The 18,159-nt window shown below is 33.6% G+C and overlaps 2 protein-coding genes across 7 annotated transcripts; one reads left to right on the top strand and one right to left on the bottom strand.

The window, feature by feature from the left end:
* Positions 1–2,021: 2,021 nt before the first annotated feature.
* On the bottom strand, positions 2,022–11,716 carry LOC130817574 (uncharacterized). Of its 6 annotated transcripts, none has more exons than XM_057683360.1 (5): positions 11,497–11,710; positions 6,905–6,973; positions 5,749–6,147; positions 3,482–3,573; positions 2,022–2,835 (listed from the first exon to the last, which is right to left on the bottom strand). In XM_057683360.1, the coding sequence occupies exons 3-5, from the start codon at positions 6,124–6,126 to the stop codon at positions 2,772–2,774; spliced, it is 534 nt and encodes a 177-aa protein (XP_057539343.1). In that variant the 5' UTR covers positions 6,127–6,147; positions 6,905–6,973; positions 11,497–11,710; the 3' UTR covers positions 2,022–2,771. The 6 variants fall into 6 exon arrangements, with proteins under 6 accessions (XP_057539343.1, XP_057539341.1, XP_057539342.1 ...); XM_057683358.1 differs by having other exon boundaries at positions 2,023–2,835; positions 6,700–6,973; XM_057683359.1 differs by having other exon boundaries at positions 2,023–2,835; positions 6,940–6,973.
* A 2,085-nt stretch (positions 11,717–13,801) lies between these two features.
* LOC130817573 (uncharacterized protein ycf20-like) lies at positions 13,802–14,266 on the top strand. Its single transcript, XM_057683355.1, has one exon. It carries the CDS (start codon positions 13,802–13,804, stop codon positions 14,264–14,266), a length of 465 nt encoding a protein of 154 aa, XP_057539338.1.
* The last annotated feature ends 3,893 nt before the right edge of the window (positions 14,267–18,159 follow it).

The following is an 18,159-nucleotide window of genomic DNA, read 5'->3' as shown; positions in this document are numbered from 1 at the left end:
AAGAGATTTAAAGAGCCTCAGAATGAAATGAGATTTATATACATTACTTATAAAATACAAGAAGATATCTTTTACCTAATGAACAATTCTTTTAGCTTCAATCAGGTTCAAAAGGTTTGTTGCTTTTGTGTCATTATTTTTATGCTTATAAAGATTTAAGATTGAACGCGATGTTTGTGAATGATCAAGTTCCTTGGTGATTGATTGTTGATAATGTATTATTCATTTTCTATTTTTAGGATTAAGTTGGTATTCTAGTGTACTTCTAGGATGTTAATTAATTATGTTTTTGGATGAGTTTAATGCTTATTTGTATTTCGTTGGATTTGCAGATTGATAGTTTGCCATGTCGATGTTTATTCGAAGGACAAAAATTCTCAACTCGAACCCACTATTCACTTTCGCAAGCTGCTTTCTATATGAAACATGTAGGATTGAATCTCAAAAACCAAGAGCTTTTGATGTGTGACACTCTTTTTGGAGTCAAGTATTCATTATTTTTATGACTAGAGTAAGTTTAAAAGTAATTATGTCAAGTTTAAAAGCACCTTTTGATTTATTAGGACTTTAATTTGTATATGTACATATTATTATATTATATATACGATCGAGAGTTTACAAAGACATTATTGGTGATTATTGGAGTTAATTGGTGATTATCATTGGATTAATCATTATTTATTACATTGTACATTATTGGATTATTTAATACTATTAAACGAAAAAAGCAAAAAAAAAAAAAAAAAAAAAAAAAAAAAAAAAGAGTGAAGAATAAATTTGAAGGCAGACAGACCCAACTTCGCGCCTCGCCCAAATCTCCGCGGCACACGGAGAGCCTCCTGACCCAGCAAAAAAAAAATTAAAATAAAATAAAAAAATAAAAAAACTATTTGCTGCGGGCTTCTTAAAAACCGCAGCAAATAGTCATACGCTATTTGCTGCGGTTTTTAAGAATACCGCAGTAAATAGCCTTTTTTTTGTTGCACTTTTAAACCGCAGCATTTAAAATAGGCCATTTGCTGCTATCACTATTGCTGCGGGTCAAAACCGCAGCATATTGTTGCGAGTAAGACAGTTGATTGATCTATAATACGTTGACTTTGTATTGTCGTTTTTCTGGGGATTTACTTTTTTTGCAGTGGTGAGACAGTTGATTGATCTACAATACATTGACTCTTGTATTGTCGTTTTTCTGGGGATTTACCTTTTTCCGGTGGAAAACGGTTGCTTTGATACTGATGCATTGGTAGAAATTGAAATGACAATTCCCTTCCAATGATCATAATTTTCGTGTGAATACATGATCAGACATGCCATAGAAAAAAATACAGTAGCTAAACAACAAATAACAATCACTATAAGATAGAAACAAAGGTTGTGTTGTAAAGGATAATGCAACACAACAAACAACACAACAGAAGAATACTAAAAAATAAATCAAAGAACATTAAGTTACACATAGAATAATAAGAAGATGATAATTTTTTTTCGAGATTTTTATTGCCTCTATCTTTTCTTTTTATACTTTCCAGTAAAGTATCAGCTGCTACACAATATACATTATCACTAAAATATAGAGCAGCAGTATAGTCTTTTTTAAAATACATACCATACTCCATCACGAATTTTAAGTATGAAACCTAAAGCATACCCTGCATTACGTACAAGGAACGTATTGTATGCAACGCATCACACCCAATTACGAGAACGAACTAAAGACAACTTAGAATAGGTGTGTATAGTTGCGAGTACAAAGATTAACATTGTTCGAGTTTGCCACATTTGCAATCTATGTAATGACCAATATTCTGGTTTGCTGATGAATACATACCTTATGAAAATAGCAAACGCTATTCTATACTGCTTTTTCCCTATAACAATTATAATTATCTCTAAAGCGCATTTCTTCAGCATCCTTACAACAAAATAGCAATTTTATATATTTATTTCTAAAGGTGTCTTTATGTAAAAAAACTGGAATCATAAACAAACAAAAGCTAATAAAAGAGTATTTTGACGAACGAATGAGTTAAAACTTCATTAATTTTGAACTAAAGCTAATAAAAGAGTATTTAAACGAAGGAATCAGTTAAAACTTCATTAATGTCAAAGGTAAATACAAATAATTTCCTTTTAGGAATAGCAAGTACATTTCCAAAACTCTGATCTGAAGGGCGTTACAAATGAGCCATGGTGATATACACCGAAAACAAAAGACCTATACAAAAGCTACTTGGACATAAAGCAACATGATAAGAATTAGTAGCCGGCCTTCCTCTTAGGGAACAAAGAAGGAAAATCAGGAGGCAATCGAATTAACTGAGGAGTCTAAGGGGCTATTGTATGAATCCAAGATACTCTACGTTTTTTGGGAGGAGGAGGTATAGAAGAACAAGGAATCTGAGATGCAAAATCAGTTGGAGTTGGACATTCGTCTTGAGAGGAATGTATACAAGTTTCAGGCTTTACTTCAACATTTCCTATTCCTTCAACATCCCCATTTATAACGAACAACAGCAAGTAGCTCTTACACTTCTCACATTGCTCACACTTGGGCGTGGCCATATGTTCAACACAAAGTCCAAAGTTTGTTACAAGAGTCTGCAAACAATGATCAGCTGTTGATTCTTCCAATTCAAGCAAGTCCGCAAAAACCTTACCAACTCTAAACTAGGGACTCGCTCCTTTTCTACCAAAAATAATAACACAAGCCACATTTGATGCAGCATTCAATGTACCATACAGGGGCTCAAGAAAGCCCAAAAGCGTTGTTACTTCTTTAAGCAATCCCTTGTAAGAGTTGGCGTTTTTTGTGAAAATAGCCATGACCTTTCACTGAAAGAAAAACATGGTGTTCTTTTAATGGCTTAGCCAAAGATTATTGAACTACTTTGAAGGAAACGTCGAACTAGTTTGAATGTCATTGAAGAAATAGCAAGCCTAATTAAAAAGGAAGTCTAACTGAATTCATGATTATAATGTAAACAGTGCAAGGCACAATAATGAAGGATAGAGAGCCTCCTTATTAGGCGCATTCGATTGAGACTTGAACTCGCAGTCGACTGAAACCTCAACACTATGAACATGAAGATTGGAAAATCCGCAGCAAACAACATAGAAACAACATACAAACAACAATGAAACAGTTGACTACACAAACAATAAAAAAAGGGAGAACAAACAACAAATAAACAACTAAAAAACAACAGTGAAACAGTGGCCATAATTAATGGAATAACTTCATTAATTAAAAGCATACAAAGCAGAAATGAAAAATCCAATAATTGGAAACAAACATCAATAAAAAAGAGAACAAAAAACAAATCAAAAACACCAAACAGACAACAATGAGATAGTGGACTTAAATAATTAAATAACTTTAGTAATTAAAAAAAACGCCAGATAAACACACAGCAATAAATAAAGGCGGGAAAAGCATTAAAAGCACAAATAAAAAAAAAAGAATTAATTGCAAGCATACCTGCAAACGTGAGGTTGCAATGTTGCATATGTTTCAGTAAATAAGCAGCCAAAGCAAGAAAGTATGTTGTAAATGGTGCAATAAATAAGGATCTTCCATCACACCCAGCATATGAAAGAAGACAATTGTAAAAATTAACCACAAGACAGTTAACAACAGCAGTAATAAAGCACAGGAATAGGAGAGAATTAATGCAAATATACACGCAAACGTGAGGTTGCATTGTTGCAGCTGGTACAATAAATGAGCAGCCACCGTGAATTCAAAAAGCAAGAAAGAATGTTGCAAATAATCAATAAATAAGTATCTTCCATCATAACCAGCCAACAATCAAAGAAGAAAGAAAACATTGAAAATAAACACAACAATAGAAGAATTAATAGCAAGCATACCTGCAAACGTGAGGTTGCAATGTTGTAGATGGTTTAATAAATGAGGAGCTTCCGTGAATTCACAAAGCAAGAAAGAATTTTGCAAATGGTGCAATAAATAAGGATCTTTCATCATAGCTAGCATATGAAAGAAGAGAATTGTAAGGAGCCGCCCATGAAACATGGAGCACATCATTAAGCCTCCACAAAATTAATGAAGAGAAAGGTGCAAGAGGTAGTATCAAATGGTTAATAACCAGAAGTTGAAGAACGCATAGTCAATAAACTCAACGACGTGGCCAAAGAGGAAGAACTTAACTGCCAATTGCACTGCATACGATCAATTGGCATCAAGTGATGATGTGGGATGCCAACTAAGCTAAAACACTATGCATTAATGAATAAGCAAAAGCGCTATTCATTTGTGAAGAGTAATGAACAGTGATAAGGTTTGCAATTTTTTTATATATCATAGATGTGGATAGCCGAAGATAATAACAAGGATTTATGAAGACATTACCCTCAAACTTTGAGGAAGAATTTGAACCTAAAATTTTATTGTTGAATGTTGATGAATGATGACTTCAAGTCAATGATAAATGATGAATTATTTATTTTTGCCATTTGAAAAAAATTGCCAAAATATTCTGCCAAAACACTTAATAAATTCTGCCACACAAAATGATACAAATAAAACCAGGTATATGGTGTCTCGACCTGATTTATACGGGTATTCGATATCCGGGTACCCCGAAAATAGGTTAGGACACGAGTTGTCTAATTAGGTACCCGACTAACCAAGTACCTGGATTTTTGGGTACCCGACTAACCAAGTACCTGGATTTTTGGGTACCCGAAATGCCGAGTACCCGGTTATAAACACCTCTAATGGTGATCGTACGACTAAGTTCAAGTATTTAGGGTCTGTTATCCAGAGTTAGAGACTCCAATTTCATATTTTAGACTAATAATAATAGTTTCTTTAGTTGTCTTTCTTACCCTAGTGTCTAGTTGTTTTTCATCCAGCCTTTTTTGTTTATTTTATTTACTCAACGTATTTATGACATTGTTTTAGCCCTAGTTTTAGCCATTATTTTTCTACAAGTAGTTTTACTCTTATGTCTCTATGCAAGACTCTCATTTTTAGAGGTAAAATTAACCACATCCCTCAAACTGTCTCTTTAAAGGGGATACGGATATGAATTGTTCATTATCTTCCATCACCCAAACCCTATTTTGAACGTTATATTAGGTTAATAATGATGACGATTAATGGGGTTGAATTGTATTTTATGCATTCTTTGTACTTGGAGCACTAGCTATTGACAATAACTATACCTTGTATAGCAATAACTATACCTTGTATAGTGGTATTGCATTCTATTCTACAGTTTCTTTTTTTTGGGTCGCTAATATTCTGGGAGACCAAGTAAGAAGGTATTCAGCTGGGCTAGTTTTGATGGCTAGGCCCTTGATCGAGTTACGCTAGAAGATACAATTAGGCTAGTGCTTTAGGGCGCCCAAGTTATGTGCCTTTGAGTTCCTTGAGACAATGAAACGATTGACTTACTATATTACAAAAAACTGGCGGTTTATTGATTAGAACATGTTGCATACAACCAGCAAACTTACGGAACTCTTGCAAAGGTTCCTTCAAAGGACTAAGAATTACCCATAAAAAAAGTGGTAACAAACATCATATAGTCAAAGCTGCATCCTGCATGTTACAGGATCTAAGAATTGCATTTACAAGGAAGGTAATATCTGTATGTATCTACAACAAAGTATAGCCAAACCTTTGAAGCCGATTCAACTAGCGAGTTTGAAAGCATCGATAAATAGACCATATGTGAATCCCATCTTAAAATTGTTGAGAAGGGCAATTGGAAATGTTACCTTGGATCGACTATAATAGAATTTGGTTGCATATTCTGTGAGGAGCACACATAATACTGCAGCAATAACATCATTTACACCCAAAGCTCCAAAGGACAAAGAAATTGTTTGTGCAACATAAAATCCACCTAATAAGGCGATTCCTCCAAAGAGCGCCCTTCGAGAAGGTTTCTCGAAATAGTTTCTTGACAAATCAGGTATAGTGCGAATAATGTCTACTAATCTTCGAGGGCCTGTGCCATCTTGCACGGCTCGGATAGGACGGAGTCGTCCAGCTAGTGTTGAAGCAATGGAATCAATTCTTCCATATAAGATCTTTGGATTAGGGCTAAACCCATAACTTACGAGCCTAGGACTCAAACCCATTGCAATCGCCATTGAATTGATTTAAAAAGTTGCCTGCAGAAATAGCAATGTTATCCCTAAAGAACCAAATGGCACACAGCGCACATAATATTAGAATTAAATATGTCATTTAATTTGCAGGCCTGGGGAGGTTGCAAAATAAATTGAAAAAAGAAGCAGAAGAAAACAACAGTGAATCCTTGATCTTTTAAACTTTAGAAGATGAAAGTTAATGAATACGAGACACATAACATTGCATTACTTCATAGTTCCTAATATTTCCTGACACCATGAGACTTCAATGTGTCAGGGCCACCTAGCTTTAGATTTATCTTCCTCTACCCTTTTTCATAACAGTTCTAAAAATGCTTCCATGGATGGTTAGACAGGATGCTTTAAGAAATTCTAACTGATGAAATTCAGTATTATGGTCATAGTAGTTGGTTATGAAAGCTTAGTTGGCCTCAACAATACTCTCATTCCCTACTTCAAGCACCAATAGTTGTACTGCCACCACTTTCGTGAGTGTGAAACATCAGGCTACAAAAGTGAACCTCACACCCAACAATATGGGGCAAGTCTGAAAGGCATTGTAGGAATCCCTACCACGTGAAATAATGCTCCCAAGTGATTTTGGAAATCATTGCACTCGAGAAACATCTTGCACTAGCCCAATAACATGCCAATAAAAACTCCTTAATCTCGTTGGTAGGGTAATCTAGGCCCGGATCATTTGATTAAAAATTCTATTAATGTTGTATTATCTAACATAACACACAAGAATAGTAGTCGAGTTACTCAGCCAGCCCACATGTTGTTCTGTTAAGAATAGTGATGATCAGCAACCTTGAAGTGTTCTGTATGTAGGAGTCTTGCACTTCTGCAACAAAAGGTAACAAAGGTGACAACATCTAATAAGGGAGAGCACACATGATGCAGAGGATTTAGCAAGAATCAAAGGTGTGCACATCCAGGCAGTAGAGTTAAGAAGACAAGAAGCGGCTTCTAACTGCTGCATTGAAGTATACTTGTTAGCCTACTCATACCATCTGTATTTATTGTTTGTTAGACTGTTAGTATTAACTAAGCGAGTCATGTGAATGCAAACTTTACACAAGACCAATACCGAGATGGTTAAATAAACAAGATTAGAAGACAAGCACAACTTATGCAAACATTGGTCGTATTTTCTACCTAACAGCCTTTAAAACTAATGTTTGGATCATAGAAAGTGGAGCCTATGACCACATGTGTCATGATTTTTCATAGATTTGTTAACTATGAACTAACTTAAACAGAAAATCATGCTGTGACCATTCCTAGTGGCAGTAAACTTGTGATCAAAATATAAAGGGACTATTGTGTTACAAAATTGGAGTAACCTTGCATAATGTCATGTTAGTTACACAATTTATATATAGCAAGATTTCTCAAAACAAATTGTATGCGAACTTAAATTGAAAAGTAAATTTTACTACTACGGGGTGTTCTGTTCAAGAAACATAGATGAAAAAGCTCAGGCATCTTGATAAGGAAAAGAATGGACTATATGTCATTCAAGAACAAGTGAAGCATGATGATACAATTGTTTTTACAAGAAATCTTTTCAGTATGAGAACTAATTAGATTCAAGAAGTAATTATTCACTTCTCAATAAAGCCAAATTGTGACATCTTAAAATGGGGCATATACTGATACAAAGAATGAACTCTTGTTTTCAGATTTAGAAGACAGGTTAGTCAAGAAGAAAATATTTTGTACCAATTGTCCGTTAGTAAAATAAAAGAGAACTACATGTCCTCCATCATATAGTAAGACAAAGCAGCCTCTTGAAGCTGCTCCACTTTTGGATACTTATCGAATTTGCATTGTACTATGTGCATAACTATTGTGGATAATTTTAGTAGAATGTCAAGGATATTTCTAGTAAAGAATAAATATGAATTTCCAAAAGTCTTTGTTCAATTTGTATATCTTGTTGAAAATCAATTTTCTCTTAAGGAAAATGTGTTAGGATAGACAATGCAAATGAATACACTAAAGGAGAAGCTTTATATTCTATGTTTCACATGGCATACAACGAGAATCAAGGTGTACAAATACATCCGAATAGAATGGGGAGATTGCATTCAAGATGTTCAAATCAATCCAATCTTCCCATGAGATTTGGGGCAGATTGCATTCAGTGTGTTGTACACTTGATAAATTGGATGTCTTTGGCAGTTTTGAATGAAATAGCGCAATAGAAAATTTTATGTGTTTGGATCAGTGTAACATAATTCGCTTCTTGAATTCGCAATTCGCTCAAATTTGCCCAAGAATAGCCCAAAACCGACCACATTTCACTTTTTTCAAATCACAATTCGCGAGGAGATCAGTGAATCATGTGACATTGGTTTGGATGCTTATATTTTGTGAGTATCTTGAAACAAGGGAGACACAAGTTTTTACCAAGGGAATTTCTAGGTTATTCATCCAATAAGAAAGGGGAAATATAGCAAATCAACCCCAAAGGTCTCAACCAACGTGCAAATCAACCTCTAACGTTTACAATGGTGCAAATTAGCCCCAAAGGTTTATCAATCGTGCAATTTAATCTAATCAAACAAAAACTTATTCAAATGCAATGATAAATTATTATTTTACCCATAAGAATTATACACTAATTTAAAAATACATTATAAAATACTTAATACTTGTAAATCTTCCACCTTCCCCACCCCACCGAAATACCCATCAAACCACACCGTTCAAACACCCCTTTGAATAAGCACCACACTTCCACCATGTGAACACATCGGGGCACCGCTTGAAAATTTCAATACCACCACTCTGTCGTTCAAAAAACAAAAGTTACCACTGCTCACACTCCCTGCTCACACTCCCTAATCACACCAAACTGCCCCCATCCTAATTGATCTCCTAAAACATAAAGATCTCTTAAATGGATGTTTCACTAGCATCCAATATAGCTTCTTTTAAGTTCGCCACCTTAAAACAACGACATGGCTGAGTTAATGGTCCATTCTTGCTGCTGTTTTGGCAAACAGCCATTTCAAAACTCAGAATTACAGGCCCAATACTAAGGCAAAACTATAGGAGAGACAAATTTTCTTGAGCTATTTCAGGGTCAAAATTTTTGAGGAGCTTTCTATCAAACTTACTAAAGGACAATGCCAACAATTAGTGAGCTGGATTAGGATTCAAAATGTTTGAAGATTCTCAACTACCACAGCACCAAAACTATGTTTAAGGTCAAAATCCAAATTGAAGAAATAGCCACCCACTTTCTACTACACCTTCAGTAACAAGGAACATCTAGAATATATGGTGATAAATTTTCTTAAACTGCTTAGTTCAATAGATCCAACAAGAACAAACAAGTAAAGCTTAAGGTATCCAGATAGTAAATTCTGAAGCTGGATCTGCAAATCAAAATGAGTGTCCCAAAAAAATTAAAATCCCAAATATATTCTCCATAAGTAAATTATGCCTTTAAAATTATGAATAGTTAAAAAGAAAGAAACTAAAAAAAACACCTTAATAAATACTAATAATCTCTCAGATCAAACTACAAGTCAAGCTCAAGAAAACACCAGAAATTCAAATTCATATTTTTCAAATTTTATACTGAATTTTAACTAAAGTTTAGCAACTTTGTCAACCATCTTAGAAATGAATCTAGAACAAACAAGTCAATATCAAAACCCTAAGCAAATTAAAATTTAATGTACAGCTAATAAATCAAAGACTGTTAACGTCCAGGAAATGAAACCCACCAACTGATGTAAAAATAAGAGGATTTAGAACAAACCCACTAAATTTACGCAAGAAAGTGACCCAACTAAAAATTCAAATCATATGAACGTTACAACCCGAATTTAGTTAAATTTGCATCTTCAAACCATTAGAAACAGAAAAATGGAAGAACAAGAGAGGAGAGAAAACCTGAAAATGGAAGATTCTGGAGGAAGAGAAGAAGAGACGAGAAAGAAGGTAAAGTGGAAAGGGAGACGTTGGAGAAGTTGGCCCTCTAGTGTGGGGGCTCCAAGCCTCCAACTCTCTCTGGTCTGTCTGAGTTGCCCAATTTGCTGTTTATGTGAACTTCAGTTTAAAGTGATTATGCTTATTAATACTCCACTTTTCATTTAACGACTCTCAATTAAGAGTAATATTCCACTTTTCAATGGCAACGGGTCGGATCTGGACCGGGTCCAGGTGGACCCGGATCCAGATCCGTTTTCAAGAACAGGATCCAGATCCGGAGCCGGATCCGCGGGTCCAGTTTTGCAAGACCCAGATCCGGATCCGCGGATACTGCGGATCCAGTACCGGATCCGGGTCCAAAACGGGTCCAGTTTTGATTTTTTTTTTTGTATTTTTAAATGTGTTGAGTTTGCAATAAAAGCGATATTTGTAGACTAAAGTTAATAATATATATAATTTCACAAGGAATCACCCAAAAAAACAATATACAACTTTAAATTGTCTTATCCTACAAACTAAAAAAACTCATTAATAGATGCAATTTATAAAAATTTAAATATAAGAATATAAGATAGATTAAAAATAGTTTTCCAAAGTAAAAACTATCAACACAAGGATACAGGCCACTTAAATCTGCCCCTTAAATATAAGAATATAAGATAGAACCAGGTAATCTACTTAAATCTGCCCCTGGATATGCTTGCTGAAATAATTGAACTTTGTATTCACATCAAACATATCCAATTATGCAGCAGATAATGATCATAAGATTGATATATAGCTTCAGTATCTCTTACTGCATGCTGAGTAAGTCTGTTATCTTCCTGAGGATAATAACCTATCATATCATGCCCAGATGGTATGTCTACAACATCGAACCAAGAATTCAGCAAATTATGCAGCACATATTACCCCTTTAGTTGTTTTTAATGCACAAATAAGTCTACAGCTTCGACTTTGACATTTGACTTATCTAAATCACTATAATAAACAAGTAATTTTATGAATTCTGATATTACTTAAAATGTATATCCAATATACTTTTACTTCCAATATTCACTAGACCCTACTCCAGTACATCACGCACCCAGCCACCAAACCCTCAATTGGAGTTTGTAAATAGAAGGCTTAATGATGCTTCCAACAGAATAAACAATTTAATTCTTTAGCAGAAAATGTGAACTATAATTTTTTCATAGCAAGATGTGAAAGCAGTAAGGGTATTATATCAACCACTCAACATAAATCAAAAATCACCATTGAACTCAAGTACTCAAAAATTCAACATAAATCAAAAATTACCATTGAGCTCAACATAAATCAACCACTAAACTCAAATAAATAAAACACTAATCAACAATTCAACACAAATCAAAAGTATTGTAGAAAAAAAAAATCAAAATTAGGGTTTATTACCCTCAAATCCGCCTGTGAGGAGAGGGGAGGAGTATGCGGTGGCCGGTGACTGTCGGCAGGGAGTGAGGTCGCCTGTGGGCTGTGGGCGGTGTGGCCGGTGGCTGTCTGCAGGGGCAAGAGCTACTGCGTGAGGGAGAAGGAGAACGCAAGGGTGAGGTTGAGGAATGAGGACTTGAGGTACTGAGGGCTGAGGCAGTGACGGAAGGGAAGATAAGGAAACCGAGGGTTTGACGTATTTTTATTATATACTTTAATATATATTTAATATATTTAAAAAAAAAAAAAAAAAAAAAAAAAAGGGGTCCTCTAGATCCGCGGGTCCGGGTCTGGGTATTTTTCTCAGATCCGGATCCGAACCCGTGAAATTTAAACGGATCCGGATCCGACATGAATCATACGGGTCCAATTTTTTAGGACCCAGATCCGTGAAAACGGATACGGATCCACGGATCCGGGTCGGGTCCAATACCTATTGCCATCCCTGCTTGTAATAAACCTTTCAGCTAATATTGCTAGCCGCAGTCTCAAAATGAGACCAATAACTCAATCAGTCTAATTACACTAGTTTTGTCCAATATATGATCATTAATTAATCTATTTACGATTATAATTGATACTCTTAAGGTTAAAATTTAATTCTTTTTATAAGTTATAATTGATAATTTATTTGATCATTTTATATATAATTGATCACCTTAAGTTACGAATTAATCATTTTAACGTCAAAATTGAAAAGATTTTAGAAAGATTGATTCATTTAAAGTTATAAACTTATAAGTAGAAATTGTTTACTTTAATGTCAAAATTGATTACTTTTAGAACATAACTAGTATAAAAAACTCGTGCAATGCACTATTTTTTAATATAAATTAAAATAAAAAATATTAGTTTTAATTAATGATCCAATTACATTATCTTTATCTTATTCAAATATTTTCATTCATATTCAAAAAAAACTTTAGATAAATGGTAACAATTTTATGCATTAAACAATTGGCATTTTCAAATATGGATATCCCACATTCAAACATTGATATCCAATCAAAAAATTCCTTAAATAATAATTACTATATTGAAGCAATGATATCCAATCAAATAATTCCAATCGCAGCATGGGTCTTAGAAAAGAGACATGTGTCATTTTATATTTTTTTTAATACTAGATATATTCCCGTGTAAAAATGAATATAATAAATATTTACTTATATGAATATATAGATATTAATTTATAAAATTAATTCCTTTACAACATAAAACATAGTCGTTAAATCTTTGTATTCTTTATAATAATATAATTGACAAAGCGAAGAAATAATTTATTATTCAATTATATTAAAACATATATGTGAAAAAATAGACAAAAAAATTATCATCAATCAATAAAAATATATCAAATTGATTAATAAGCTATATTATATTAATGAAATCACCCAAGTAAGTTAAGAAATGTTTGTCAATAGTTTTTATTAGATTTTAGTTACTACAATTTTTACATGCAATAGATTACTTTGTTTATTATAAAAAAATATTCTTTTTCTATGATCCCATCATCGAAAGATTTTAGATTTTCCATCAATATATCATATATGTTAATCTAATTTGTAGACTTTTATCATGTATGATTTAAAAGAATAATAAAATATATAAACTAAATATAAAATATAATATAAATTTTGAGCTTAAAATTTATATATATGAAAATTGTATATATGAAAATAGAAAATTAAATTATTTTATTTTTGTCCTTTTATGGTTGGGTCACTTCTTAATGAAGCAAACTTTACTTTTATTTAAGATTTAGGATAAAAAAATTATAGGTTTATATAAACATATATATTTATTGTCAATCAAAAAATATTATACTTTTTTAATGAGTTAATTATTTCCTTAAATATTAAATCAATCATCAACAATTTCCATGTCAACAATAGAAAAAAGGCGGGAAAATTTTTAATGAGACATGACACGTGTCCCAAGTCGTTTATTCATTAGTATATTTTATTGATTAAAAAAAAAATTGATTTCTTTTAAAAGTTATCATTGATCATTTGAATTATCACTTTATATATAACTAGGATAAAAAAATATTATGTGTCGCGTATTCATTAACTTTCATCTTCTAAAGTTTAAAAGATCAAGGATTCACTGTTGTTTTCTTTTGCTTCTTTTTTCAATTTATTTTGCAACCTCCCCAGGCCTGCAAATTAAATGACATATTTAATTCTAATATTATGTGCGCTGTGTGCCATTTGGTTCTTTAGGGATAACAATGCTATTTCTGCAGGCAACTTTTTAAATCAATTCCATGGCGATTGCAGTGGGTTTGAGTCCTAGGCTCGTAAGTTATGGGTTTAGCCCTAATCCAAAGATCTTATATGGAAGAATTGATTCCATTGCTTCACCACTAGCTGGACGACTCCGTCCTATCCGAGCCGTGCAAGATGGCACAGGCCCTCGAAGATTAGTAGACATTATTCGCACTATACCTGATTTGTCAAGAAACTATTTCGAGAAACCTTCTCGAAGGGCACTCTTTGGAGGAATCGCCTTATTAGGTGGATTTTATGTTGCACAAACAATTTCTTTGTCCTTTGGAGCTTTGGGTGTTAATGATGTTATTGCTGCAGTATTATGTGTGATCCTCACAGAATATGCAACCAAATTCTATTATAGTCGATCCAAGGTAACATTTCCAATTGCCCTTCTCAACAATTTTAAGATGGGATTCACATATGGTCTATTTATCGATACTTTCAAACCCGCTAGTTGAATCGGCTTCAAAGGTTTGGCTATACTTTGTTGTAGATACGTACAGATATTACCTTCCTTGTAAATGCAATTCTTAGATCCTGTAACATGTAGGATGTAGCTTTGACTATATGATGTTTGTTACCTTACCAGCCTTAAATTTCTCTATTCAAACAATTAAGCCATCTACTGCTTTTATTCACTTGTGCTTGTATGGTTGTAGTATCATCTTATTCTCCCACTTTTTTTATGGGTAATTCTTAGTCCTTTGAAGGAACCTTTGCAAGAGTTCCGTAAATTTGCTGGTTGTATGCAACATGTTCTAATCAATAAACCGCCAGTTTTTGTAATATAGTAAGTCAATCGTTTCATTGTCTCAAGGAACTCAAAGGCACATAACTTGGGTGCCCTAAAGCACTAGCCTAATTGTATCTTCTAGCGTAACTCGATCAAGGGCCTAGCCATCAAAACTAGCCCAGCTGAATACCTTCTTACTTGGTCTCCCAGAATATTAGCGACCCAAAAAAAAGAAACTGTAGAATTGAATGCAATACCACTATACAAGGTGTAGTTATTGCTATACAAGATATAGATATTGTCAATAGCTAGTGCTCCAAGTACAAAGAATGCATAAAATACAATTCAACCCCATTAATCGTCATCATTATTAACCTAATATAACGTTCAAAATAGGGTTTGGGTGATGGAAGATAATGAACAATTCATATCCGTATCCCCTTTAAAGAGACGGTTTGAGGGATGTGGTTAATTTTACCTCTAAAAATGAGAGTCTTGCATAGAGACATAAGAGTAAAACTACTTGTAGAAAAATAATGGCTAAAACTAGGGCTAAAACAATGTCATAAAAACGTTGAGTAAATAAAATAAACAAAAAGGGCTGGATGAAAAACAGCTAGACACTAGGGTAAGAAAGACAACTAAAGAAACTATTATTATTAGTCTAAAATATGAATTTAGAGTCTCTAACTCTGGATAACAGACCCTAAATACTTGAACTTAGTCGTACGATCAATAACATCTTCTCCAATTGTCACCTCTAGATCATCAGCTTGCTCTATACCACTAAAATTGCATCTCAAATATTCAGTTTTTGTACGAGTTATACGCAGCCTTTTCCCTTTTATAATTGTCATCCATTCTTCTAATTTAGTCTTAGCCTCTTCGCTAGTTTAAGCGACTAGCACTATTTCTTTAACGAATAGCATGCACCACGACACAATTTCCCATATATACTTTTTCATATTATATTATTTAGATTCTAAACACTCCAAGGGAATCATGTCCTTTGACCAAGGACGAAACCGATTAAAAAAGGACAAAATTATCGTAGGGTAAAGTGATTAGTTTATATTTTTACCTTTTGTGTGTGTGTGTGTGTGAGTGTGTGTGTGTGTGTGTGTGTTTGTGTGTGTGTGTGTGTATACTAATAGGAAGGGGTTTAAAAATAAATTGTGATGTTTTCTTAATTAATATGTGATAGTTTTTGTATAAACATGTGTTACTTGAAATTGTGATGTTTTCTAAATTAATATGTGATGCTTTCTTCATAAACATGTGTTACTAGATCTTTTGCTAAGACAACTTTTTTTAAACCGTTAGATCTTAATTTATCAACGGTAGCTATTCCTTCCTATCCTTCCTATTTTCACACCCCTTCTTATTGGATCTCTACCCTATATATATATATATATATATATATATATATATATATATATATATATATATATATATATATATATATATATATATATATATATATATATATAAATATATATTGCGACACATAACATTCCATTACTTCATAGTTCTTAATATTTCCTGACACCATGAGACTTCAATGTGTCAGGGCCACCTAGCTTTAGATTTATCTTCCTCTACCCTTTTTCTGAACAGCTCTAAAAATGCTTCCATGGATGGCTAGACAGGATGCTTCAAGAAATTCTAACTGATGACATTCAGTATTATGGTCATAGTAGTTGGTTATGAAAGCTAAGTTGGCCTCAACAATACTCTCATTCCCTACTTCAAGCACCAATAATTGTACTGCCACCACTTTCGTGAGTGTGAAACATCAGGCTACAAAAGTGAACCTCACACCCAACAATATGAGGCAAGTCTGAAAGGCATTGTAGGAATCCCTACCACGTGAAATAATGCTCCCAAGTGATTTTGGGAATCATTGCACTCGGGAATCATCTTGCACTAGCCCAATAACATGCCAATAAAAACTCCTTAATCTCGTTGGTAGGTTAATCTAGGCCCGGATCATTTGATTAAAAATTCTATTAATGTTGTATTATCTAACATAACACACGAGAATAGTAGTCGAGTTACTCAGCCAGCCCACATGTTGTTCTGTTAAGAATAGTGATGATCAGCAACCTTGAAGTGTTCTGTATGTAGGAGTCTTGCACTTCTGCAACAAAAGGTAACAAAGGTGACAACAGTTGATAAGGGAGAGCACACATGATGCAGAGGATTTAGCAAGAATCAAAGGTGTGCACATCCAGGCAGTAGAGTTAAGAAGACAAGAAGCGGCTTCTAACTGCTGCATTGAAGTATACTTGTTAGCCTACTCATACCATCTGTATTTATTGTGTGTTAGACTGTTAGTATTAACTAAGCGAGTCATGTGAATGCAAACTTTACACAAGACCAATACCGAGATGGTTAAATAAACAAGATTAGAAGACAAGCACAACTTATGCAAACATTGGTCGTATTTTCTACCTAACAGCCTTTAAAACTACTGTTTGGATCATAGAAAGTGGAGCCTATGACCACACGTGTCATGATTTTTCATAGATTTGTTAACTATGAACTAACTTAAACAGAAAATCATGCTGTGACCATTCCTAGTGGCAGTAAACTTGTGATCAAAATATAAAGGGACTATTGTGTTACAAAATTGGAGTAACCTTGCATAATATCATGTTAGTTCCACAATTCATATATAGCAAGATTTCTCAAAACAAATTATATGCGAACTTAAATTGAAAAGTAAATTTTACTACTACGGGGTGTTCTGTTCAAGAAACATAGATGAAAAAGCTCATGCATCTTGATAAGGAAAAGAATGGACTATATGTCATTCAAGAACAAGTAAAGCATGATGATACAATTGTTTTTACAAGAAATCTTTTCAGTATGAGAACTAATTAGATTCAAGAAGTAATTATTCACTTCTCAATAAAGCCAAATTGTGACATCTTAAAATTGGGCATATACTGATACAAAGAATGAACTCTTGTTTTCAGATTTAGAAGACAGGTTAGTCAAGAAGAAAATATTTTGTACCAATTGTCCTTTAGTAAAACAAAAGAGAACTACATGTCCTCCATCATATAGTAAGACAAAGCAGCCTCTTGAAGCTGCTCCACTTTTGGATACTTATCGAATTTGCATTGTACTATGTGCATAACTATTGTGGATAATTTTAGTAGAATGTCAAGGATATTTCTAGTAAAGAATAAATATGAATTTCCAAAAGTCTTTGTTCAATTTGTATATGTTGTTGAAAATCAATTGTCTCTTAAGGAAAATGTGTTAGGATAGACAATGCAAATGAATACACTAAAGGAGAAGCTTTATATTCTATGTTTCACATGGCATACAACGAGAATCAAGGTGTACAAATACATCCGAATAGAATGGGGAGATTGCATTCAAGATGTTCAAATCAATCCAATCATCCCATGAGATTTGGGGCAGATTGCATTCAGTGTGTTGTACACTTGATAAATTGGATGTCTTTGGCAGTTTTGAATGAAATAGCGCAATAGAAAAGTTCATGTGTTTGGATCAGTGTAACATAATTCGCTTCTTGAATTCGCAATTCGCTCAAATTTGCCCAAGAATAGCCCAAAACCGACCACATTTCACTTTTTTCAAATC

Source organism: Amaranthus tricolor, chromosome 7 (genome assembly GCF_026212465.1).
Source record: "Amaranthus tricolor cultivar Red isolate AtriRed21 chromosome 7, ASM2621246v1, whole genome shotgun sequence".
Lineage (NCBI taxonomy): Eukaryota > Viridiplantae > Streptophyta > Magnoliopsida > Caryophyllales > Amaranthaceae > Amaranthus > Amaranthus tricolor.
The sequence above is the reverse complement of the archived record's forward strand: the minus strand, read 5'-3'. Positions and strand labels throughout refer to the sequence as shown.